Source organism: Pagrus pagrus, assembly GCF_965226575.1.
Source record: "Pagrus pagrus genome assembly, chromosome: 11".
NCBI classification, from domain to species: Eukaryota; Metazoa; Chordata; class Actinopteri; order Spariformes; family Sparidae; genus Pagrus; species Pagrus pagrus.
Window position 1 is genome coordinate 13,263,848 of NC_140195.1, and position 25,910 is coordinate 13,289,757.

The following is a 25,910-nucleotide window of genomic DNA, read 5'->3' on the forward strand; positions in this document are numbered from 1 at the left end:
TATTGTGAAGATGTCCCTTGTGCAGTCAAAACAGCTCTGACCTGTCAAGACATGGACTTAAGACCTCTGAGGGTGTCCTGTGGCGTTTTATAGTGGATCCTCTGGGTCCTGTATGTTGGGGGGTGGGGTCTCCATGGATCAGGCCTGCTCCAGCATGTCTTACACATGCTCGATCGGATTGGGATCTGGGGAATTTGGAGGCCCGATCAACACCTTGGGCCCTTTATTGTGTTCCTCGAGTTGTTCCTGAGCAGTGTTTGCGGTGTGTCAGGGCACATTGTCGTGCTGGGGGGCCACTGCCATCGGGTACTGTTGTTGTGATGAAGGGGTGTACTTGGTCCACAACAATGTTTGGATGGGTGGTGCGTTTCCTGGAATCCAGTGGATACAATGAAAACATGATAATGTGTCAACTGATTCATAACCAATATTAACAACAAGTTTATTAATGGATTGTTGAAAGGATTTTCCCCATCCATGCTGTTATTTTAAGGGTAAAACTGCTCTGTAATTATGCAGGACCCCTAATTATTTATTATTTTTACAGCCAGACCAATACTGATATAAATATTTTATATAATATTTTTTGCAATGATCCCTCAAAAGTAGTTATCGAACACTTGTGACAGAGATAGGCGACAGAGGCAGGATATTTTATGGTTCAACTACAAACTTTATTGTCTATAACGGCATCGATGCACTGAAACAGTAAACTTCACTTGGATTTTAATGATTAGGCATCTTTTTCTGCATTATACTCTCTATAAAAAAATTCTTATCGCCACCTATTGGATATTAGCAGATAAATAATTAGAGCCTGGATGATAAATTGATCGGGCTCTGATTATATTACATAATCTGAGCAGTAAATTAAGGGGACTTGGGATAAAAGTAGCATTTGATCTGAAGGTGCTTGCTTTTGGCCTCTAATGTTTATAAACACCATGGTTAGGTAAAAGAAGTAGGATCTGGGACATACATTCTGTACATTTTATTATTTTTCCTCAACAGCTGTAAACCACGGCCTATTTAAAGATACAAAATAGAAATGCCAGTTGACACTCATTGAAGCCGACATCAGATTTTGACATGCAGCCGTGTGCAGTACGTCTACCCGCCGCTGGGTGGCGCGGATTTTCTGGTATGTAAACAGTGACGGCAGCGTTTTGCAGTGGTGGAGAAGAACGTGTACGTCATTTTCACAATGGCGGAGGCTGGGTGAGGAGGAGAGTGTGTGTGTGAAGCGGCGCCGTAATCGTTAGAGCTACATTGCCCGTATTACGTGCACGGTGCTCGAAAATGGCCCTGAACCCCAACGCGGTGGGGAAGAGGAACACAGAATGTACCGAGGCCGACGATCTCCAGCCGGAGGGCGGCGAAACCCCGAAGAATTCAGCCGCCACCTCGGCCACAGCCAACCAAAATGGCGATCAGCCTGGATGTGGAGACAGTGTAATGCCCGAACAAGAAGCCCCTGAGCGGCGGAGGAGCGTGCAGGCGGACTCCCGGAGCTTTAGCAGTTCACCCTTGCCAGGCCAGAGACCGAATTTCCAAATCCCGAGGAAGATACGAGAGCGGAAAGGTGGTGCCATATCGCTGCAATTTTGAACAGAGCCTGTCCTGTCTTTCATAATTCTGCTGCTGCATGTTGCTAGCTTGCAGGCTAGCTGGCTGGTCTCTCTAGGTCTAACGAGTTTAACAAACATATTTAGCGACATTGTAGGTTGAAATGGAGTCAGCGGCGTGCGGTGTGAGCACTTGGTTGATGCAGCATGAGTTGTGTTCGCAGACAGAGCTGTGGTGGTCCGGCTCAGGTACCTTAAGTTAGCCAGTATCCAGAGAGAAGCAGGCAGCTAACAGTTACAGTTCCTGTGAAGGCGCCTGAAAGCCTCACTTTGAGGACTGCCCGGTTGAAAGCCCACCTTGTCTGGTTTCCTCACCTGTTCACAAGGAGCATAGTCTCAATGAGTAATGCTGCTGGTGTTATGAGTGTTTTGCAGCCATCACCTGGCAACATGTGGGTGTCTCATTGACCTCAGTGAAGGGCATGGAGTTATCCACCCCACCAGTCTATTTAAAATGTTTTCACACTACCATGACACTTGTAATGAAATCTAAGCAGGGCTGCCCTCCCCTTGTCCCAGCTTGATGCCACTGGCATGTCAGAGCATCCCATTTACACCTCACCTCAACACACTCATCAGGGTTCAATACTTCCCCCATAAGCCCCATTGTGTGTCAAAAAGGCGGTTAGGTGTTGTCCTGTGCAAAATGGCAGGTGGATTGCGGTTGTTACAGACCTTGCTGGGATACATCAGTTATTTGTTTATATGCAAAGTTTGGGTGACATGCCAGGACATGACATTTTGATCCTCTAATAAGCAGCCTGACTGAGCCCTCAGCAGTATGCACATGTAATGTATAAGATGTTCATCTGCCCCAAGTTGGAAACTGAACAGCTGTGAGACACTCTGTGCTGTGTGTGAGCTCCACTGGCATGTCTCCAGTCTTCATTCTTTTGTCCTCATTTATGGGATGTTTACTACTTGTTATCCAACAGCATGACACTGAAAATGCTCCACCCAAGTTTCCTGTAGTCAGCTAGGTGGTTTCACTTCGCCTGTTTTTAGATTGACGTAACAAACCTACTGTAAATAGAGACGGCTGCAGTCACCTGTGCAGCAGGTTGTTGATGCGAGGGATTCAGAGATACAGTTGTTGACCAGGGTTTTTCTAACCCTAATAACTCCCAGTGCACATTTTGTTTACCTGTAACAGTTCAGTAAGTTCAGCATAGGATGCTGCTGGTTCATCGCAACCCCTACTGAGCTGTATTACACATACACAAAGAATTGTTGCCTGCAAGCACCCAGTTCACATCATATCATCCTCCACCTAATTTTATATGAGAGCTGAAGGCTTAACTGTGTGTATCCTCTTCTTGTGTATTACCCTATAAACAATAGTATTTGATAGTTTGACTCACCACTTTTTGTTTTGATCCTCCTCTGCACATGTACACGGATCTATGCCTGCAGATGCTATATACTAATCCTCCAACTCACTTCTGTGTGCGCAGGCTTGTACCACTTTCTGCCCCCTGACAGCCGGGAGTTTGAGGACCTCGTGAAGATCGTCTCCTCGTGCTACTTAGACTCATCGTCACGAGGAACCTTCTCCTACTGTAAGGCCAGGCTCATACACAATGAGCTGCTGGAGAAGGAGGTATGGTTTCTTCGATGTTATAAATTCTACTGGAGAAATGTATGTCAGAGTTTGTGAGTTTCAGACCCCTGGGTCTAATTCGCCGTTTCTTCCGTCTGTGTGCCAGTTCATCGAGAAGCGGAGAGAGATGAAGCAGGAGGGGCGGACCGATCAAGAACTGACTGAGTCGTACTGCTTCCTATATCCAGACAAATCCAAGGTATTGACGATGCACGAGATGTAATGCGTGATTGATTGTTTTTTACATGTTTCTGAGCTTTGTATGTTCTCTTGCATGTCCAGCTCCAGTGGATCTGCGAGAAGGGTTTGTCGGTTGGGCACTCCAGGATTACGACGCTAGGAAATCCATCAGTGGGTAAGTTAGTCTTGCACTTTGGTGTTGATGTAAAAGAAGAGTCGATGGAATTATGGATTATCGCTCTCATGGTAATGTTTTATTGAGGGTTGCCGGCTCGATTAGATCCATTTTTTGATGGATTTCATTTTGACCTATTTCAGTTTGTTATTGATTAGCATCTGTGAAAGTTAATTAGCATTTTGAACTGATAAAGTTAGAACTGAAGACAGGTAATACATGCACTAACAACAGTACTTGATTGTTGTTCACGGCTGACTATCTCTAGGGATGAAAAAGTATAATTTATTTCTTTTGTCATTTTAGGTGTCTATCTCTCCAAATACTCTGATTTGTTACAAATAAATCCCTTTGAGGTCGGCTCGTCTGGAGACATGATCGTTTTTAAAGTCATGAAGGTACGGCTACTGTTCTTTCTTCTTTTTGTGACGCTGACAGATGTCTGATTCTTGTGGGACATCAAGCTCACCAGCACGCTTTGTTTCTCAGGGCCGGATAAAGCACATCCATGAGAACATGCCTAAGAATGCTATAGAACCTTCACCCAAGTTTGACGGTCACTTGTCCAAAAGTGCCAATAGGGTTACGTCTCTGCTGTCTTACAGGGCTTTTGAGCTCACACAGGTAAACATCGGTTCTTTTTCAGTCCTTCATTGCATGTTTTGCGTTATCAAAGCAATGTTTTCGGTTTATAATAACTTGCATAGAATTTGTAAGGTTTAATGTGTCTCTCTTGTTTTTTTTTAGCAATATTTTTTCGAGTTTGCATTCGATGAGATCAAGGCACGGCCCCGGCACGTGTGCCCCTACGCTGTGGTTTCCTTTCAGTACAAAGGCAAGGAGGCTGCAGCAGCTCCTATGACTGCACACAGGTGCGTATTCCTGCAGGAAATGGTGAAACTCAATGAGTATTTTTTTTTAAGCAGTTGAGAAGGTTTGCAAAACATCTAACATCTCTGCAGTGTCCTTTGTTTGTAAACATTTTTTTTGTTTCTATCCTTCACAGGTTTAACACCATTTCCCCTGAAGGAAGTAGAGGTAAAACTTTTTTGAATCTTCTGTGTTTAATAAGTATGTAATGAAACAATGAAGTCTCTGTGTGCTGTCGTGGATTACTGTTATGTCTGTTTAAACTGGGATGTGTTTAAAGGCCATTTCACCTGAAGCAGAAAACTGCTCTAATTAACTACCTAAGATCTAACTTCAACCCTTTGAGCGACATGCTGACTGCTTTACAGAGGAGAGCATTTTAAGTGCCACACTCTCAGAATCATCCAAATTGGGTTCAACAACTAGTGCAAACATCTCTAAAGAAGAGTATGTGTCAAAAAATGTGGCTTTTCATTGACAAACCAGCAGTTATTGGTTAGGCCTGCTTTATCTTTGTATCATGTCTGAGCTTTGACCTGTGCTGTTAACACCATTGCAGGGAAGAGCTGCTACACTGTGTGGAGTGGTCCGCTAGTGAACAAGGGCAAGGAGTTATTCCCAATCTGTTTACGATCCTCCTCACGCCCCTACCTTCCTTTCAAACTGTGAGTAAACCTTCAGCCTCTCGTATGATTCTGTCTCTCTCTAGAAAACAGCTGCAGTGCTTCTTCTGTTAATCATTAAGGACACTCTTGGCCACTATAGATATTTATGTGCTTAACACATAACACATTAACAACTCTGCATATTGTTTTGGGTGATAAGAGGAAGTTAGAGTTCAGTTGTGCAATATTCAGACACTGTTTTTTTTGTTGTTGTGGCTGGAATTGGTTCTGATTTGTTCTTTGATAAATCTGCACGTGTTCCTCTGCAGGCCTGAGAAGCTGGAGGTGAATCGGGGCATGCAGCTGGATCAGGTGAAGCGAAAGATTCCCTCTGTGCTCTTTTCCTGGGACACCTACAGCATTTCTCGGGAAGGTCAGTCCGGACCACATAGGCCTATATCTCATAATTAAATGATAGAAAAATGTCCTGGGGATGTTGGTGGTAATGCATTGTCTGAAACCCAATTTCTAAATCTATTCTAAATGCATATTCTTCCTCGTGTATAACACAAACAAAGTTATCTTATTTAATCCATTGAAGTTATAAACAAACTGTTTGGCATTTTTTCTGATAAAATTTGCAGGCTGTGGGACTGCTTTGTAATCCGACTTGCTTTTCTTTGTCCGCAGTGATGAAGTGCGGGATGTCCTGTAGTCTGTTTGAGGTGGTGGATGGGAAAGGCAAACCTACCAGCGGCAGCTTGGCAGCGTTGGTCAGCAAACTGGAGAGGGACAGGATGGTGAGTAACCCTTTAGCTGTTTACCTTTCAGGTTTTTCATGCTTGAAAATCCTCAGAAGATACAGATTCAGTTCACTGAAGCACAGTTTGTCAACAAAACACACTTGGTACTGAATTGAATTCAAATATTCATAATTAGCTATCGAGCGACATGTTTCAGGGCTGATCTACAGTTAACTCAAGTTCTGTACGCAAATATAAGTTTGAGGTACTTCACCAAAGTATTTCCGTTTTCTGCTGCTTCCGCTTCCACTTCCCCTACATCTGCTTTTATTGCATTTTTAAATGAATTTATTTTATCTGCAAAACTTGGACACATTGAGGACGTATCCCCATGTATGACGGTGTGGTGAGATGTAGAACAAAACAGATTCAAAGCAAAGACAACAATATATTATACCCTTAAAATTAAAACACAGGAAATGCAAATTAGAGGGGGAAAAAAACAATAATGAAAACACGTTAAATTAATTTAATAGTTGACAACTAATCCAGTAATTGTAAATGTTTTATTTTTTCAGTAACCCTAAACAAATATAATAAACCTGCGAATGTAGTACAAGTGTACACAAGGGATAGGTGCAGACCTCTCCAGAAACAGACTGTTATTTATTATGACTGCTCACGTTATTTGTTATAACAACCTGGTGTTTCTGACTGCGGTGTCTACTCTTCCTTATTCAGGTGCTGGTGAAGTCCCTGTTTGACAGGGGCTTTCTCTTCCTGCTGTCTTCAGCTCAGATGGTTGAGTCCAAAGGTGCCAAAAAGCTTTTTACTCTCCTCCTCATAATTCTCTGTTGTGTCAGTTGAACACCTACTTGTTCCCATGGGCAAGGGTTCAGTTCAGCTTTTAAAACAGAAAGTTGCTGTTTGTTTTTTAGAGCGGCGGGGGCGGGTGGAGAAGAACCTGCAAGCATTATTCATCTTTCAGGAGTCAAGGATGGTTGTCAAGTATTGTAAGTATTATTCACTATCCATCCATCTCTGTTTCTGACTGGCTCCCAGCTGCAGCTTCTGCATGAAGCTCCAAACTGGAACGTTTTATTTGCAAACAGGTCATTTACCATTTACCATTTGCATATGACAAAGATCTCAATTCAACCTCATTTTTTTCACTCAAAAAATAAAGGTTAAGATAAAGTTAAGAGGCTTCCATGTTATAATTGTGACACCTGTTTAAACTGTTATTATAGCTCTTGTCTCTACTGCAGATCTTTTATCTGACACTGACATGTGTGTCCTCCATCTTAGCATCAAGACTGTTTGAGCCAGAGCCGTTGACGGTGGACCCCCAGCCTGCTATCATGTCCTCCATGGAGCCCTTCATCCCTGCTCTGCACTACGCCTTGTTCAAGTTGCGCCCGAACCCAGGCAAGGACGTGAGCTCTGGGGTGGAGCGTCAGGCCACCGATTACCTAACTCGTATGGATTCAGGCACGGTGCGGCCTTTCATTCTGCCTGACTACAAATATAACGTGGACGATAGGACCAACCCACTCCCAGTTCCCAGACACAAATTTAACATGGATTCTGTTCTGCGTACTTATGTCCACAACCCCGCCAACTACATTTTACCTCTGAACAAGGCAAAGGACGTTATTGAAAGGATACGGAACCCTGTGCCCATACCCGTACCCACACCTGCTCCGGCCCCAGTGGAATACAGCCCCGTTTCTGACTGGGGCGGCTCGGACAGGGGCTCGGACAGGGCAGAGAGACCGCCAGAAAGGCTCCCCCAGGAGAAGCCACCCCCAGAGAGGCCTGCACATGAAAAGCCACCCCCAGACAGCAGCAGGCGGAAGCCAGGGTTGGCCCATTCTAACGGAGCCCAGTCACAGCACAAATCCCATGTCGAATCCCAGCCTCAGCCCCCTCAGAGGTTGCGGCTGTCCCAGAACGAGTATGATAAAGACAAGATGAAACAGCTGCTCAAGCTGATCCAGCTCCACAAGAAAGCACTTGTGAAGGATCCTGGGAAGGAAAGGGGGGAGGACGGGGCCTGGGACGCCAACAGTCTGAAAAGGAAGTTCGAGGGAGATGAGAGTGGAGGCGTGAACAAACACCAACGCACAGATCCTCTGAGCAACGGAGAACCGAGCAGAGGTGAGCAGTGCTGCAGCTGTCTGTGTAGCGTCATTTTAATAGTGTCATTTAATTTGTTTTTCGAAAATGTCCACCTGCTGCCTCCAAAGTCAATTCCTCTGAAAGAACACAGTCTGATCAGTTCTCCGTAATTGCACTGCAAATTAAAAAGACATTGCTGCCCATTGGCACTTTATTTACAAGCAACGAGTGAATTGGTTTACATCAGAAATTAAATGACTCAATGATTTGATTTGTATGAATCTGTGGTTTATATTTAAAAACCTTTTTTGTTGCTATTCCAGATAGATGTGACAATTGCTATTACAGTTGTCGAGAGAGAGGTTTTTTCAGGCTCCTGTGCACTCAGTCAACATCTTGTATTTCCCTTTTCACATTTCATGTGTACTACACTTGTTGCCTCTAATTAATTGTATCTAATGTGTGTTCGGCTAGGAGCCCAAGCAGATGAGATCGGAGATGAGGTTGGACAGAACGACAATCTGACAGCAGTGATGGAAAGCATGGGCATTTACGACACGGACCTGAGGGCTCGTGGCAACACCAACGCCTCGACAGTCAACGAGACTCAACGCCTCATCAAGATCCTCCTGGCCACTCTCAACAAAGCCGTGGCTCAGGGTTCAATGCCTGTACAGCCAAACCACGGTGAACCGTCGACTGGTTCAGGAAGGGTGGAGCCTGCCATCTCTGACCCTGATCTTAGGAAACAAAATGAGCCAGCATCGCAAACAAACTACACAGAGGTGAGATATAAACAGCTGTTTGTTATTGTGGAATATCTTACCATGCATTAAATGTGTTTGTATGGCTTTAAATAACTACCAGTGGTTTCTCTGTTTAGGAGGATATGGACTGTAGCCCTGGTAGTCCACTTAGCGCAGTCTCACCACCAGAGCAAGCTCACGCCTCGGACGACCCGACCTGGGTCAACCCCACCAATGAAGGTACATCAAAGCAGCTGCAATGATGAATCGATTAGTTGTCAGCTTATAAATTGATTGCCAATTATTTTGATAATGCATTAAAAAGGCTATATTCTCCTAACAACTAATTGATTAATTGAGAAAATAATGGACAGATTAATCAACAGTGAAAATATTAACAGCTGTCAGTACACACAGACCTCTCCCTCGTTGGTATATTGAGATCTGACAAGTGTTCTGTCTGTTTTCCTCCAGACAAAGCACAGCCTCTTCCTGAGCCAAAGCCCGAGCTGAAGCCCGAGCCTGAGCCCGAGTCTGAGCCAGTACCCGAGGCCGTGACGGTGACAGACAGCCACCCTGAGCCGAAGACGCCTGCAGCCGTGGAAGTAAAAAAGGCAGCTGCACCACCCACGTTACCAGCCTTAGAAGAAGTTCCCTTCAGGCCCTCTATCAGCCTGGACACCATACTCAACCAGGAAGTTTACAGTCTTACCTCTGACATTAAAAACATCATGCAGACTCACCACATCTGCTATTCATCGCAGCTACCCCCGCGGTTGCCTCCGCGGCACTACTGGCTGCCCAACAGCTGCTTTTCAAACTTTGTTGTACCCTACGTCTCCCCCGTCTCCTTTCAGGGGCATGTCAAAGCACTGTGTGAGAAGATGGACAGGTTGATCCCATCCCCACCTGCTCCACCCAAGGTCACTTCACCACCTCCTCCAGTGACAATATCTAATCTTTCAACACCACCCCCTACCCCCATCCAGGCTTCCAAAACTAAAGCAGAGCCCACCCTGACGAAGAGCACCACCTCCTCTTCTCAGAGTGTTAAAACGGTGGCTGTCAAACAGACGGCATCCACAAAGGCTAAAACAGAAGGCACGTCATCAGAGTTGGGTGGAGAGGTCTATTCTCCCTCTCAAGTCACAGCGAACTCTCCAGACCACAACTCCCAAAATGCAGGAGCTGCTTCTGGAAGCGGGTCCGGCCTGCTGGCGGGCAGCCTTATTGGGCAGCTAAAGCCCGAGGTTTTCAGCAGCCTGGTGGAGATCTTCAAGGACGTCACCAAGAATACAGTCAAATTCTACATCTACTCTGGGGACGAGGGCGAGGAGAGTACTGTCTGCAAGGAGATCAAGGTATGAAACAAGGTTCAAAAGAAGAACAGCCACAGTTCTTCACATTATCAATTAATCTGTAGACTTTTTCAATTAATGGTGAATCAGTAAATTGTCAAATTGTAAAAATATGCTCCTCACAAGTTTCTAGAACCTGGCATTGGAAATTTCATGTCATGATTATTCTGGTCAAAATATTTGCAATACAAGATATTATAATAACATTTATTAATATAGTTTTTCTTAATAAGCTTACAAAGTGCTTTACACAAAACGAAATAAACAGCAGATAAACAACAAAAGGATTATAAAACATCTGGGTTTAATCATTTTACTCTAACTATACCTTGTTTTATCCCACAGAGGTTTTTAGAGAACATTTAAAAGACGCTAATTTTGCAGTATATTATCCTGGTAATCATCAAAATATGCTCAATATTAAAAGAATGACACTAAAACATACTGGAATCCCTTTACCTTACAAAAACAGAAACAAATTATCTCATTGCGTGACGGAAAGCACACGTTTGTTTGTTTTTTTCAGTGAACATCCTTTTAGTTGAAAAACAAACATTTTAAATAAGGTACCCCGAATAAAGAAAGAATGAATAAATGGTAGGTACCTCTTCTCCCTGTTGTTCTTTAGGTAGGAATTCATAGTATTTTCACACATCGCAATGTCTAGAGTCCCAGCCATGTTAACAGGCTTGGGATTTTGAAATGACTGGAAAGTTGTGGGCTTGCTCTTGTTGCAATTTAAAAGTGTTATTGAGCCTGACAGCTTTATCAAGTGACTCCCGAGGATATTCACAATTATACAGATAATGGAAATTCACCGTGATCAACCTATCCTGAGTATTTTTATCACAATACACGATAAAATGTTATATCCTACCATCCCTATCTGGACTAATAGGTGAGGACTTGAGCCTTGAAAAGCCCCGAAACCAAAAATATTTAATGTACTACTCAGTACAAAATGCTCACATTAGAGAAGCTGGGACCGTGGATTTTATTTGATAAACTACTAGATTATCAAAACCACTGCCTAATTATTTTCTTTCATTTAATCAAATTGTTAAAGCAACAGGCCTGTCACAATAACTACTTAGTTGGAGGATATGCTGTCCCAGAAATCATTATGATAAACAATATTAATGTAATTGTTAGACTGTATTTTGCCACTGATATATAATGATAATATACTAGCATAGTAATGTAAGTACACCCTTTCAAAGAGCAATACATTTTAACCAACAGTATGAAGACTTTGTAATTGGAATGTGAAACGTGTATTAAAATATGCCTAATAAATAAAACATGGATAAATAAAACCACACAACAACAACAAAAAAAGAAATTAAATGCAATCTGACTCTTCTTACAAAGAATTATAATTCATATAAGATATGTAAGATAAGTCGATAACATAATTATCCCGACAGGCCTACTCCAAAGTGTTAGTATTGCTGTGATTTTGCATAATCTCCTGTCATTCTTCATCTGTCGACTTTAAATCTAAAGATTTTAAATCACCCTGGGTTTTTTTTTTTTTTTTTTTTTCAACAGAGCCAAAGAGCTTTCAGCAGTAGTACATTACAAAGGCAAACACAAGTGAAAATACTGATGTTCTTTGGGAACGTTGAAGGCTTCTCTTGCTCCTCTTTGCCACTATGTGTTCATGTCTCAGTGCTCTTCTTTTTTTGTATCTGTCAGTCAGTCAGTACTTGTACGTATAAGAGAGGAGGACACTTTCATCTGTCTGTCTCTAACAATTACGCCTCTCCTGTCTATCACAAAGGAGTACTTGAAAAGTCTTGGCAACAGCGAGTGCAGCCCGCAGACGTTTCTAGAAAACAGCGGCAGTTTAGATAAGCTGCTCATCATCATTCAGAACGAGGACATCGCCGCACACGTGCACAAGGTACGAGGGCTTTCTCCCACCCTCTTCATGTCAGTCACTGTCTCAGTTCACCGATCTGTATTTCACATGACTCTGCACCAGCGATCAAATCATAGAGATCAAACCTCATTAATGGCACTAATTGGATTTAAACATCTGCTGCAGAGTATTGTTTTTTTTATCTGATTTAATGATTTGATTATTTGCACATCATATCAAGTTATATCTTTATGAAAACTTGAAATGATTTTTTTTATGTGACTAAAGTTTCAATAAAGAAATAGAATAACACCATTTGCAAAAATGTCATCTTGTCACCCTGCAGATTCCAGCTCTGGTGTCTTTGAAGAAGTTGCCTTCAGTGAGCTTTGCTGGAGTGGACACGCTGGACGATGTCAAGAACCACACTTATAATGAGCTGTTCGTATCCGGAGGCTTCATAGTGTCTGACGAGTTTGTCCTCAACCCTGACCTTATCACACAGGGTTAGTTCTAACTTTTCATTGTAGCAGCTGTGCCACTTTGTGTATCAGTCGGATTATATCTCATACAGCGCTTGTGTTGCTTGTTTTGTCTAGACCGTCTGCAGGGGCTGCTCAAGTTCTTGGAGGAGCAGAGCACCCCTGAACACCCCTGGCAGTGGAAGGTGCACTGGAAGTCCCAGAAGAAGCTGAAAGAACTGGGGAGGTCAGTATCTCAGTAGAAGCTTACCCAAAACAATACATCAAAAACACTCACTGCACGGATCTACTTTTGCTGTTCTCTTACAGGTTGAACACCAACGCCATGGGGCTGCTAAACCTTCTTACAGCCTATCAGAAGAAGCACCTTGTGGAGTTCCTCCCTTATCACGAGTGTGACACCCAATCACGTCAGGCTCCAGATCTGGAATGCCTAATCAAGCTCCAAGCTCAGCACACGCAACAACGGCACCTTATCTTCCTCACAGGTATCGTTATCCATTTTTTATTGTTGCCGTTGCCTTTATGTTTTCTAATTGAATAAATGATATGCATGATAAGAATGTAATTAAATATTTGATATTGTTTTTTACCACTGTCCTTGACTCATTTAAAAGCGACTTTTGCATGTTGTGTTGTGTTGTGTTTTTACAGAGAGGCCATTTGAGATGTTCCTACAGTACTCCAGAAACGGAATAGTGATCGGGAGCATTGATGACGTTATGAGCGGTTTCCACAGCCTGATTGGCTCCATCAATCAGAATGAGCTTCCAACGCCACCCTCTACTGGTGGGTAGCATCAAAAGCAGGACTTAATACCAAAACACTTGGGATTTCATGTCATTTTGCTGTAGTGCAATTGCTTTGCTAAATTGCCTTTTTGTTCTCTACAGTTATCTCACTGGTTAAACATGTCTCTGCTACCCAGCAGAGTTTAGTGCTGTTAATGCATCTGTAACAGACTTGTTTGATAATATCTTCCTCTCCACTTTTCCCTGTCTCTCTCTGCCCTCTCCTGATCTCCCAGTAGTAAATGATGAGTGTGTGGAGGAGGAGGACATGTCATTAGACTCTGACGATGGTGAGCCACCCACCATATCGGATCCTTCAGAGCAGAACCGGGAAGTTGAACAGGGCAAGCCTCCACAGCCACCTCCACCAGAGATGGAGGAATTTCGTCCTCCGCTGCCAGACCATCAGATCACCCCTGAGAGAACTCCAACGCTGCCTGACTACAGCTCTCTCAAAACGGCCATCTCTCAGTTCAAAGCCGCCAACCAGATGGGTATAGGGTCTTCAGACATTGGCAGCTTGTCGCCGGGAGGTTTTCCTGTGAATCCCCACCAAAGCTTCCTGTGTCCTTCAGCCTCGTGGTCATCCTACACTGGCTCTTCTAGCTATGCTGCCTCCCCAGCCTACCCTGCCTCGCCCTGCAGCAGCACCAATGAACAGGAATACCGCCCCCCAGTCACAGCCTCTTCCACAGTCCCAACCCCTCCTGTCATGGCCACACCAGGACCTCTAGCCAACCTGGCTTCCCTCCCCCTTGAGGTCAAACCACCCCCTCCACCTCACCTCATGATGCTGGGCCACACATATGGCTCGGACACTGGAGGAGCTGGGACTGCTGGGAACTCCCCGCTCACTACCTCCCTCCCCTACACAGACAACCATGACTCAGCCCAGCCAGGTTACATGGCTGGCATTCCTAAAAATGCTTGTGGGACCCCAATGCACCACGACAGGACACTCAGTGGACCTGGGGAGGGTGTATGGGGGACAGCAGGGACTACTACTGGTGAGACTGTTAGCTGCCAGGGTGTGGTCACATCTGGCCCAGTGGACCCAAGCAGGCTCCCTAAGACTGGGGAAACCCTCGGTGGTAGCACTTCTGGTAGTCAGGGGGGCAGGACTCAGGTGAATTGCGCTGATAACCCTGGAGCTGCTGTGGGCATTCCCGCAGTGGCCACCAGGGGGGGCTCAGTCATCAGACCTAAGCTGCCTCCACATCCAATAAGTGGTGTGGGCTATGGCAGTATAGGTGGCATCCCTGGACAGTTGGATCATGGGCCTATGCGGGGCGGTATGGGTCCTGGTTCTTTAGGGGGCTTTCGTGGGAGAGGAATCCCACCAGGAGGACTTTGGCCTCGGCCAGGACGAGGACATGATCGGGGGGGCGGGCCTGGAGGGGGACCCTGCTCTTGGGGTTACCCAGGAGGCAGGGGTGGGGCACAGGATTACTACTCGGACTACATGTACTCTCATAATTATGCCCCTGAATAGACAATCAACACGAAGGGGCAAGACAAACGCCATACTCCAGAGACTATTCGAGCTGGCTGAATGTATATATTTCCTTGTCAAACACATTGATTAAAATCAGTAAATAAGGATCCTGGTTTTCTACATTAATAAAAATTGATACAGGCGGTGCCGAGTGTCCTACTGTCGTGTAAACTGTATGTACACTCTTTCCATGTGAGCTATTTGAGACCCTGTTCGAACCACTATATTTATATTTGCCAACAAATGTTAATGGCCTTCCAGCTTCTCGGAATTTATCATGTTAGTTCTGTTTGTCCGGTTTTGAAACGGTTTGTGAACAAGGGGAAAGGCTGATATTTTTTTAAGGAAAAAAAAAAAACAAAACTAGTGAATGCAATTTCACTTTTGCTGTTGGTTTTCTTTTTTTATTTTACATATTTGGTTGTCCTAAATTCTATTAAAATAAAACATTTCAAATCTTGTTCGTGTGACCAGTTTGATGACGGTGTCAAACAAACCATTAAAAATGTAAATCACAGCTGTTTTACTGTTCTCTCACTGGAACGCCATATATTATTCAGCAACCTCGACTGTGTGCGGTATGAAAATGGACAATTTAACCTGAAATACCTGGAAAACGTAAACACACCTAAAGTAAAGTGATAAAATAAAAATATTTTTACATGAATCATCAGGTCAGATTTTTCTATTTGAAACTCAACCTTTATTTTTTTGGACCATGACAGAAGGCACAGGGCACTGCAGTAGAAATCTGTTAAATCCATTTCCTCCAGCAGATTAAGCTGTGTGTGGGGAGCGATTTGGAGGAAATGCAGCACTTTAAATGCTTCTGAGGATCCATGCTGAGTGCCACTGGCCCCTTAACTCTACCGCCACTGAAAGCATCATTAGGAGGGCTGATGTCCTCTCAGTGTGGGTTTATTGTACTGTTTCATTAACTCAGTGGACTATCTGGTGGACAGAAACACCAGAGGGCGCCGTTTCCTATTAATGTGGAAAATAGGTTAACGCTTTATCTCCAGAGCCCTATTCCAGTTGTGCAATAGATATGCCATGGTAACTTTGGAAGCTGGGGGAAAATCAATTGCAGCCAAGACACATCACACAAACACTGAGCAGTGTTTTTTCTATTTATTTTCTTAACAGCACCATTCTGCACACACACACACACACACACACACACACACACACACACACACACACAGAGAGAGTTGCATTTTACGCCCTAAATACCCACAACAAATACAATCTTAAACCACTGAGATTAGTTTTTTCAGGTACATAACTGAACTCTAGATTTTTAAAGACAATTAAATATAATACAACAAAAAATAATAAACTGAATAACATGTGGACTTGAGTCATTGTGACTTGTACTTGGAAAAAAAATGAATGACATGACACTCAACTTGGACTTGGAGGTTAAAGACTGTGGACCTGACTTGACTTGAGACATGATGATTCACATGACTTATCTGTGTTCATTTTCTGTTTTTATAATTATTTTGTTTGACCATCACTGTTTAAAAGTGATGGGGGGAGGGAATACTTTTTTTTTAATCAGAGGAAATTAAGACACAAATAAGCTTTCATAAAGTTATTTGGTTTTTGTTTGATTATATTGATTTCACTGACTATCAATAATTATAATACAGATTTAATTAATTGTCATACTAGTTGAACATGTTAGATAAAACGACAATATCATTATTAGACACCTACCTCGTCTTTCTGTTTATAAAGACTGGATACTGCAGGTCAGACTGCAGTCTTTGGGGGGAAAAGGTTACATGACTTGGGACTTTCCTCAGACTTGGACTGAATGACTTGAGTCACATCTCTGCTGGATGAACACCATGGTAAGATTCAAAATGAAGTACAGCCTATAATGAGTATACATAAATATCTCTATGTGGTCTGTTATCTATTGAATCAGGGTATATATATATATATATATGTATATATATATATATGCAGATTACCTGTCTGTCTAATAAAGGGCAGGGATATACGATTGTTACTTAAAATAAACTTGCATGATTTTTGGCCCACTTGGGGACCTTAAAAAAACTGATAGCACAACACTGACACGTCAACTAACAAGCTAATTAGCCTGTTAGCATACAGTTGCTAACTCAACTATGCAGCTAATGGAGCAACATTCAGTCGGAGTAGCTAATGTCTCCGGCCACCTGGTGAATGTAAGTGTAATAATTTAGCTATATTTTGATTTCCACCGACCCCTGAGGGAAATAAATTGATTTATTTTAGCTGTTAACGCTACAGGTCACCTGGTTAACTAGCTAACGTGAGGCTATTGTCATCTGGTGGGCGGTAAAGTTAGCTTGTAATGGGGTTATCAGTTTTTTGTTTTTATGATTTCTATAATTTTATAATTATAATATAAAGCTATAATGCTCGTAGAGCTGCAGAGCTGGGCGATAATTCTTATGAAGTTAAGAGTAGTAGTTACAAGTAAAAGTATATTTACTCAGGTACTGTACCTAAGTCAAATTTTGAGGCACTTGTGACTTCACTTGAATATTTCCGTCCTATGCCATCATATGTTATAACTCCACTGCACTTATTTTACAGCTGTAGTGACCAGTAATGAAATGTAACTAAGTACATTTACTCAAGTGCTGTACTTAATTAGGCTAACAGTTGCCATTTCGAGGTATTTGGACTTTACTTGAGGATTTCCATTTTACGCTGCTATATTATTCTCCTGTTCTATGTTTTGGGGGCAATTATTGTTCTTTTTACTCCATTACATTTATTTGCTAACTTTAGTTACTAGTTACTTTGCAGATTGCATCAGTCAAAATAGCTAAATTTTAACAATCAGATGTAAAAAAAGAACACACATATTGCAATAATCAGAAAAATGCTGATTGTCGTATCAGATTATAGTATAGTATCGACCTATAGTATAAAGTTCATACGTACTTTTACTTGTACTTTTGATAGGCTACTTAAGTATGCTTAATACTTTATTTACTTAACTTTTAAGTCCAAACAGTCAGGCCAATATAAACTTGTGTAGCAGACCTTTGCTTTGTGTTTTACAAGTCCTACCCCATTAGCCATCTCTGGACACATTAGATTTGTTTGATGGGCTACATCCTTATTGTGGGAGCCTGGAGGTAAAGAAGTTAAATTAGACACACTTTGACTGACTGCAACAGTAGAAAGCAGCTTATGCGTTAATGGATCAGTTAACAATGTGATAATAGCATGAATAATATATCAGTCACAGGGGCCATTTTCTTGCAGAATTAGTCCTTTTACTTTTAATACTTAAAGCGCATTAAGCTGATACTACTTAGAAACTTGTACTAAAGAAGGGTTTTGAATAATGGGAATGTCATTAGTTAAGCAGGTGTTTGGTATAAAATCGTAGTATTGGGCACAAAGAAGTTTTGACCTGATGGTGGCGCTGGAGGAGTAGATAAGGGATTACTTCGTGGATTCTTATACTGAATTTCATGGCAGTCCATTCAACAACTGATACATTTCACTCAGAACCACAAATGAGAACCTCATGGTGGTGCTAGAGGAAAAGTCAGAGGCTCAAGTGGTTAACAAACTTTTTCTGCAGGGCCTAAGGAACAAGTCACCTTTATAGTGGAAGCATTAAAAGTGCGTCATGCATCTTCTCTTCATTTTTACTGGGCTTCATTCATTTAACTTCACCACACCCCCTCGTTTTAGCTCTGGGCCCCCTCTATAGGTGCCCCCACTTTGTGAAGGATTCATAGGAACAATATGACGAGCCCATTTCTGCACATGATTTCAAGATTTCACCTTATTTCTTATCTAACCAATACATTTGTGAATGTAGGTAATTTGGATCTTGACTTGTGAGGTGACTAATTTGATATAACATTTATAAATGTATGTTTGATGTCTTGATTTTTGCCTTTGGATTACTTACTAACTGTACTTTTTTCAGTGTACTTTACTGATCATCTAATTGTTTAGGATGTTTTGGCTGTTTATAGAGAGGTGAAGTCGCACCCCTTCCGGTGGCCCACCATGGGACCTTTTTTTTTCTTTTTTGCCAGTGGCAAGAGACAATTGTTTGATCCTATTCCCAATTCAGTTTAAAACATAATTTTTCAACTTGGGGAAAGTCGCAGTTTCCCATAAAAATAATTACATTTTAGACGGTGAAAGTACGTAATCATAAAGACCACACACCCAACAACTAACTAACTCTCCTTTGGCAGCTGTAATTATCGCCAGACTTGTTGTGATTTTTCAGCTTTTTAAATACTTTTTCTGTGCCGAGGTGATGGCCATGTTGGTGTTTGTGATGTATGTTGAGCGAGGTTAGTTCACTGAGCGACTGGACAGTTTGGATTGGCCCTCTTAGAGCTTTTCAGCCTGTTGGCGTGCATGATGTATACATATGGGTATAATTTTCCATTTTTCAAACAATCAGACCTGATTAAGATCCAGGTGGGATTGAAAAGTTGTCTTTTTTTAAACTTCTGTGGCAGGGAGTTCATGTGCAGACGTTACCCTCTTTTTATTTACCAAATTGTGAACCAATGCATACAGTAGTTGTCAGGGTATTTTTATAAAGTCATGTCAACCTGCTGCCGGTACTCAAAGGAAAGTCGGCAAGATTTATCCTCTGGGGACCATCAATGTCAGTACAAAATGTCATGGCAATCGATCCAGTAGTGGTTGACCGACCGACATTGCCTCCCTAGAGTCATGCTGCTTGTATGGCTAAAAAACAACCATAAAGTACATTATTGAGCATCACTGACACTATGAAATATTATAGATAGGGTACCTGTTTCTCTCATAGTGAAGGTCTTTTTTTTTTAATGGAAATAATAAAGCCATATTTCATCAGAGTTCATTTTTGTCTTTTAGTGGACAAGTGTGACAGGTAATAACAAGGGTAGCACCATTACCACATGATACAATAAAGCTGGTAGGAGAAATGACACAAGCTGAGATACACAGAGGAAGAATAAAAGACAAGAAGATGTTGTAGAAAAGTGGTCGTGAGCAACAATATAAAACTTCAAATATGTTGACTCATTGCGCTTGTCCAATCTTATCATATCCAGCTTAATTTTACTCACTGAAGCATACAGTGGCCCCGGGGATACTTCTTCTATCATGCTGAATGGCTTGGATCATAGTGTATTACTGCATGTGCTCTTTGTTTGTTTACAATGAAATGTGATTCATGTGCAATGTGCCCCACAGTGCTGTGACTGGGACCAGAATCCTGCCTGACATATCCAACATCCAGCTGCTTCATTGCGCCTTGAAAACACAGAACATGGCCTGTGTTCATATGCGGTCCAGAGGTATGATAAACAGCCTGTCGTCTGGTGTGCAGCAGTCCACATTTATTGTAGTCTTTTTTGGGAAGCAGCAAGCCTGGCTCCCAAAAAAGGATCTGCAGGATTGTATAGCTGGCTGGTGGACTGTCCTAAAACTGATGCTGTTCATGTTTCTCGAGTGCATACTCCCATGTAAGGTGTCCAATTAAAAATGAAATGAGGGTTTTTGTCGGTTTGGTGACACGGCGCCTCAAATGAGCCAATGTATGTGGGCGGTGCAGCGCCTGAAATATGTGTATGTATCTGCCACAGCTGGATGCTTCCACTCCAGCCTGATGACTATTTTGACAGTTCAGTAATAGCCCCTGTTGACAGTGAATGCAGCCCTCACTAGTGAAAGCAATTCAACTTGAGCTATTCAGAGTAAAACTCTCCCTTTCACAGTAATTAGATTCTTGAATAAGATGATTTCAAATCCCTCGGAGCTCAGCCAAACTAGGGAAAACAATTAATCTGGAGCGGGGAGTGCATGCTTTAATTGAGGCCTGATGGAGTGTTTTGCTTTGGAGAAGGGTATCTTTTAAAGCATCAAGGGGATTTTTCTTTACATCTGGGTAATTTGTAAGAGCCGTTCAGAATAATTTGAGCCAAACAGCCTCGTACCTTTCTGTGTAGCCTGGAAATTCAGATATTATTTTAAAGTGTAATTATTGGATCTATTAACGTGAACAAATAAAACATAGATTATTGCAATGCTCCCGATTTCAGCAAACTAAATCTATGTGTTTATTATATCCTCATGTTTGAAATGAGCAGGAATATCTGTGACAATTTCACAGAGCGAAATCATCATTTATGGAGTGCTTTATATGTTTTTTTCATTTTTCAAAATGCACTGCCGAGGCCTCCCATTACCAGTAAAGTACTTGCTGTCACAAGGTTAAAATCAAACGCTGGATACCAAATGGCATCAGGATACTAACTTCACTCATTCTTACTCTGACATGCTGCCTACACAGAGGTTATTCCCTAAAACAGCAGTGTGCTTACATAAGCAGGGTCACCTGTGGACTCCTCAGTGAAATAGAAAGCCCTTAATAAAATGCTCACATCATGTCCTTTGTTTTAACCTGTCTGCTAATCATATCAGAAACAATAAATCCCAACCCAGCTGTGTGTGCTGTGTCAGAGAGCGGAACCAGATTAGAGGGATTTAAAAACACTGAAATTGACAAAGCACCTGGTTTTCATCCTCGTGCTAATCTCCTAAAACCTAACCCCAACTCATCACACCATGTAATGTCTCCACTACACTGCTGCTGAAAAGCAACGGGTCATGACAGATGCAGATCCAAGATGTTACATCACACAGGCGCACATAGCAGTGTGTTATGTAATCTTTGAATGTTGCTCACTATTATGAAAACGTTTAAAAACTTTGCCAAATATATAACGTCAGTAGCAGTGTTATTAAACTGAGTGGTGGATCACAATACAGTCATCTCTTAGCCTGAGAGATTTTTGCGTAATCCCTGAGAGTTTAATAGTGATGAAAGTCGGCGCTGTCAAAGAGCGAGTCTGTCCCAGTTTCATGCTCGGCTGCCCATTTGATTTTAGATTTCCACCTTTTTTTGTCTGTGAATTGACATTCAACGTGCACAACAATATCAGCGTCCTCGGGCTTGACAGGAGTCAAGTTTTAATTAAGGATTTAGAAAATAATCAAAGGCCCCTCCTGGAACAAAATGCTCTCCTTTGTTAGATGTACCGTTGCTGACAACTTCTCTTTGACATTATATGAAGGATTACATCTAATCCTATCCAATCTCGACACAATCCTTAGTCCCACCCAGTGTTTCTTTGCATCGAGATTAAACTGCAATTTCAAAACATTACGGATGCACGGACTTAAAGAAATTGATTTGTTTCTTTTGAGGATCTTGTTTGTCTCATCAGGTTTTATACTTCCCTTCATCCCTGACCCCCCGTACGCTCTCCCTGTTCTTTCATGTCACCGACTTAATGTTCCACACGCATGTTCTTTCACGGCGGAGCATACAAGTCCTTCAACATCTTCTTTCATCTGTGGCGTTGCAGTGTGTAATTCTGTCAATTGAGGCATTTTACACTGAATAGAATGGAAAAAAGGCTGTGCAAAGTAATGCCACCCTCGGGGTTTGCGTCAGAGCCGCTTGAAGTGTTTGTCACTTCAGTTCAAATTTTGTGGTTGTGTTTGTTCCGCAGTGTTCAAAGTGCTCTGCTGTGTTTGATCAAAGAGATGCTGTCTTTGAAGAGAGGTCCAATTGCTGTTTGTTTTTGGTTTGTTGACACTCCTGATTTCTGTACTTCACTATTTGCCAGATAAGCAGCGCACCGATAGAGAGTCATTGTTTGTCGCTGCCAGATTAATGCAACAAGTTTATGTGAGATATGTATATGTATGATGGATCACTGCAGGATGCACCTCTGTTTTCTGCTAGATAAGAGTTTTAAATGTTTTCTGAAAGCTGTGGCGTCTGCAAACATTCCTGGCTTTTCTTGCTGTATCTTTATTTCCCCCTTTTTTATATGATAGGGACGGATTTGCTACAATTGCCTTCTAAAGCAAAACTATATCAGCAGAGCAGGCAGCTGATCTAAAGGGAATCAATCCTTTATTAGGAACACAGAGAACAGAAGTTTTCAGGAGTTCATGTTTAAGCTACATATTAAAAGAGAAATGGGCTGTACATTTAAAGTTATCTTCATCTTGTGCAGTGCTGGTACCTGTCTTTACCACACTAAATATGGAGCACCTTAACTCAACTACGCTACACAGACTAAAATTACTTTCTGCAGTCCGTTAGAGTCATAAACTCGCAGCGTCTTTCTGGGGCTTTTAATCCGTGTTTAACACTTTCTGTGAAAAGTGAGCCAGATTCATTCCCTCATCCCGTGAGAAATATTCCCCCCAGTGCTATACACAGAGAAGTTATTAGCTGATTCTCAGGCCTGATAATGGCTCTGCTGTGATTTAGCAATGTCAGTACGCTGAGGGTAATAAACCAAAGTTGAAACTTCCATTTCGACTACCAGGCGAGATGAAAGAGAGGAGTGGAACTGGATCAGGAGGTATTGCTTTTTCTGTTCAGGAGACCTTTTAACTGCAGCTGGCAGTCTTGGAAAGAGACATGATGTTCTTGTTTTTACAACATCGACACTCACTTCTGATTGCATCTCAAGATTAATTCCTGAGAAAGAGGTTTTGCTTTGTCCAGAGGTTCTGTTGTTTCTGCCTCATAGAGAAAAAACATGTTCAGGATAAACGTTCAGGTGTCCATTTTGCTCCGTCTTCACTAATCATTGGCTCCACGAATGCTACGTGCTTGTCAGTTTGGATTTTGGACTCGTCTCTCACAGAAGAGGAGAAAGCGGAAGTTAGGGTGCTGGGGTCGTAGGTCGCGATGGGGATGAGTGGAGGCTTGGGCTGTTTGCAGCAGCTGCAGCGACATGGAGTCATGTAGAGGTAAATGAGGATGCAGACCAAAGTCACTGCGCAGCCCAGCAACGTTGTGTAGCCGGTGTTGAACGACTCTCCTGCAGGCGGCAGCACCGTCACATTCACCTCACGAGTTGCATTAAGTCCCTTTTTAATATCCAGAGCTGTGCACACGTACAGACCTGAGTCGTTGACCTTGACTGCTTGGATCTCCAAGGTACCATTAGCAAACAGGCTAATTAGCTTGTCATTTATGCTGGTCTGGGTGATGTACCCCTTGCTGGGGGAGAGCCACGTAAATGAGAGGTCTATACTCGTCAGGGACGTTTGGCAGTCCAGACGCACCCTCTCTCCCTCTGAAACCAACACGTTGGAGAGGAGCACGGTCACCGGCTGTGAGACGGCCTTTTCCACGGTGCAGTTGTGGAAATAGCGGTTCTGTCGCAGGAACCGGATGGATGATCGTGGGTCCCCGTGGATGCTGCAAGTGTGCTCATCGGTGAAGTCCTTCAGCGGGTCATAACCTCTCAGATCCCAGTGCCAGAACACACTGTACATGTCGCAGTCACAGATTAGAGAGTTGTTGTGTAGGTAGAGCCCCCGCTGTACCAATCCAGGCAAAGCTTTCACGTCCTCCCATTTAAGATGACTCATTCGGTTGGATGAGAGGTCCAGCATGGTCAGGAAAGGATGACTATGGTCTTGGATGGAGAAGAATGGGAAGTGTGTGATCTGGTTGAGGCTGAAGTATGCCTTTTTTAAGCTGCTCAGACCGGTCAGAGTGCCAGCCTCCACCTGTGTGATCTTGTTATTGTAGAGAAGGAGCTCCTCCAATCTCCACAACCCCTGGAAGTAGTGTTGCTCGACCACCTGCAGCTTGTTGGAGGACAAATCGAGGAGCCTGAGGCCGGAGGCATTGCGAAACACCCCATGGCCCAGTGAGGTGAGCTGGTTGTGGGCCAATCGGAGGTTTTCCAGTCTCGGCATATTTTTGAAGCTGCCCGGACCCAGCCAGGTAATGTGGTTGTGGCTGACATCGAGGGTAACGGAGGAGGAAGGCAGGGATTTAGGTAGCTTGGCCAGACTGCTGGAGCTACAGCTCACTGTGTCAGATACACAGAGGCACATGGATGGACAAGTCTCCTGAGAGCTGTGGAGGAGCGAAAACAGCAACAGCAGCAGGAGAGGGCCTTGATACAGTGCACAGGTCATGTTTCTGGAAGTCGGATTCTTCAAGGTTTCTAATCCCTCTGGCTGCCCCTGGTCAGATAAGAATCAAATGAGAAACAGCATGATATATTAAACAGCAATTCTTTTTCGACCCACCTGCTGCCTTGAGCCTTTGAACAGACACATATTATGACGACAAGGTTAATTCCATACACGAACTCTCAGTATCCATGGCAGAAGATGAAAAATGGTTCAAATATAGTGGCCACAAATCCCTTTAGCCCCGGAGAACTCTCACAAATACTCGAGTCAGACTACTTAGAGATGTTCCTGTGTACAAATAAATAATACAGGCACTATTTCTTTTTTTGACTAATGATAATTTTAAATTATGTTTAAATTTTTAATGATTTTCTCAAAGCCTAAGGTGGCGTCTTGAAATGTTTTGTTTTATCTGGCAAACAGAACCACAAGATATTCAGTAAAGCTGCATTGATTAGCCTATTATCTGCAAACTGTATGATAATCTGTTTTGAATCATTTCAGCCGTTTTCAGGAAAAAAATGTCAACCATTTGTTGGATTTGCTGCTTTTCAATGTCTTGTATGACAGTAAGAGTCTTTGGGTTTTGGACTGTTGGTTGGACAGAAAAAGCAATATGATGTCATTTTAAATTTTTTTGACATTTTATAAATTCAGCAATTAATCAATGTGAAAATAATGGTCAGATTAATCAATAATGAAAATAAGCGTTATTTGCAGCTCTAATATTCAATTCACTATTATAGAGGAGGACTAAAAATAGACAATATTCACATGTGAGCGGCTGGAACATGGGAATATCTGCAAAATGATTCATTCATCATTTGATTACGAAATTAGTTGTCTGATTAATTAATCAACTAAGTAAAACTAAACTATTGTCCACTAAATCGGAAACTTTTAAACACATCACGAGAGCTAAGTGTTTAAAAGTCGTACACACAAAGGGAGATACTTCACCTTGAAAAGATGTTTCTTCACAGTTAGAATCAGATGAACATTGTCAGGGATCAGTTCAAACTGATTTCCTGCTGCTGACTTGAAAGTCTGGATGATTTCGAGGGTAAAAAGGGAGAAGAGTTCATCCCACTGCCAGACAAGTGAGCAATTTTGCTCACTTATTTAATCCCATTCTTCCCTGAAAAATCCCCCCCTCAAAAAACCCTACACTTTCCAACCATAAATCCAAAGTAAACTGCTTAGCGACAACATGAGACTCCAACTTTCACGTGCTTTTTTCCTCTTCGAAGTTG

At 42.6% G+C, this 25,910-nt stretch overlaps 3 protein-coding genes across 6 annotated transcripts in view; 2 read left to right on the top strand and 1 right to left on the bottom strand.

Annotated features, from left to right (window-relative positions):
• The first annotated feature begins 1,202 nt into the window (after positions 1-1,202).
• On the top strand, positions 1,203-15,115 carry tasorb (transcription activation suppressor b). Of its 2 annotated transcripts, none has more exons than XM_084365561.1 (23): positions 1,203-1,582; positions 3,080-3,225; positions 3,332-3,424; positions 3,508-3,580; positions 3,887-3,978; positions 4,070-4,204; positions 4,328-4,452; positions 4,587-4,618; positions 5,010-5,115; positions 5,385-5,488; positions 5,746-5,855; positions 6,540-6,612; positions 6,737-6,811; positions 7,107-7,958; positions 8,394-8,704; positions 8,803-8,905; positions 9,140-10,026; positions 11,807-11,929; positions 12,234-12,393; positions 12,487-12,595; positions 12,679-12,857; positions 13,024-13,158; positions 13,397-15,115. In XM_084365561.1, the coding sequence occupies exons 1-23, from the start codon at positions 1,300-1,302 to the stop codon at positions 14,650-14,652; spliced, it is 5,562 nt and encodes a 1,853-aa protein (XP_084221687.1). In that variant the 5' UTR covers positions 1,203-1,299; the 3' UTR covers positions 14,653-15,115. The 2 variants fall into 2 exon arrangements, with proteins under 2 accessions (XP_084221687.1, XP_084221688.1); XM_084365562.1 differs by having other exon boundaries at positions 13,400-15,115.
• Positions 15,116-16,448: 1,333 nt separating this feature from the next.
• The window catches only part of LOC311265623 (metabotropic glutamate receptor 7-like), a 114,194-nt gene continuing 104,732 nt past the window's right edge, over positions 16,449-25,910 (top strand). For 2 of the 3 annotated variants that reach the window (XM_084367486.1, XM_084367488.1), the window contains exons 1-2: positions 16,765-16,856; positions 19,888-19,991. The gene's annotated coding sequence lies outside the window, so the exon portion shown is untranslated. Of the gene's footprint in view, positions 16,515-16,764; positions 16,857-19,887; positions 19,992-25,910 lie in introns of those variants that run through there. The other variant, XM_084367487.1, reaches the window with a different exon arrangement.
• Positions 22,657-24,657, bottom strand: LOC311265626 (amphoterin-induced protein 3; the record flags this gene model as incomplete). Its single annotated transcript, XM_084367493.1, has 1 exon — positions 22,657-24,657. One exon carries the CDS (start codon positions 24,655-24,657, stop codon positions 23,263-23,265), a length of 1,395 nt encoding a protein of 464 aa, XP_084223619.1. The 3' UTR covers positions 22,657-23,262.

Bases quoted from the DNA above. Each gene is read 5' to 3' on its own strand.
- tasorb (XM_084365561.1), top strand. From the start codon at position 1,300: ATGGCCCTGAACCCCAACGCGGTGGGGAAGAGGAACACAGAATGTACC. The intron at 1,583-3,079 runs GTGGTGCCATAT...CTGTGTGCGCAG, and splicing joins GAAGATACGAGAGCGGAAAG to GCTTGTACCACTTTCTGCCC. The intron at 4,205-4,327 runs GTAAACATCGGT...GTTTTTTTTTAG, and splicing joins GGGCTTTTGAGCTCACACAG to CAATATTTTTTCGAGTTTGC.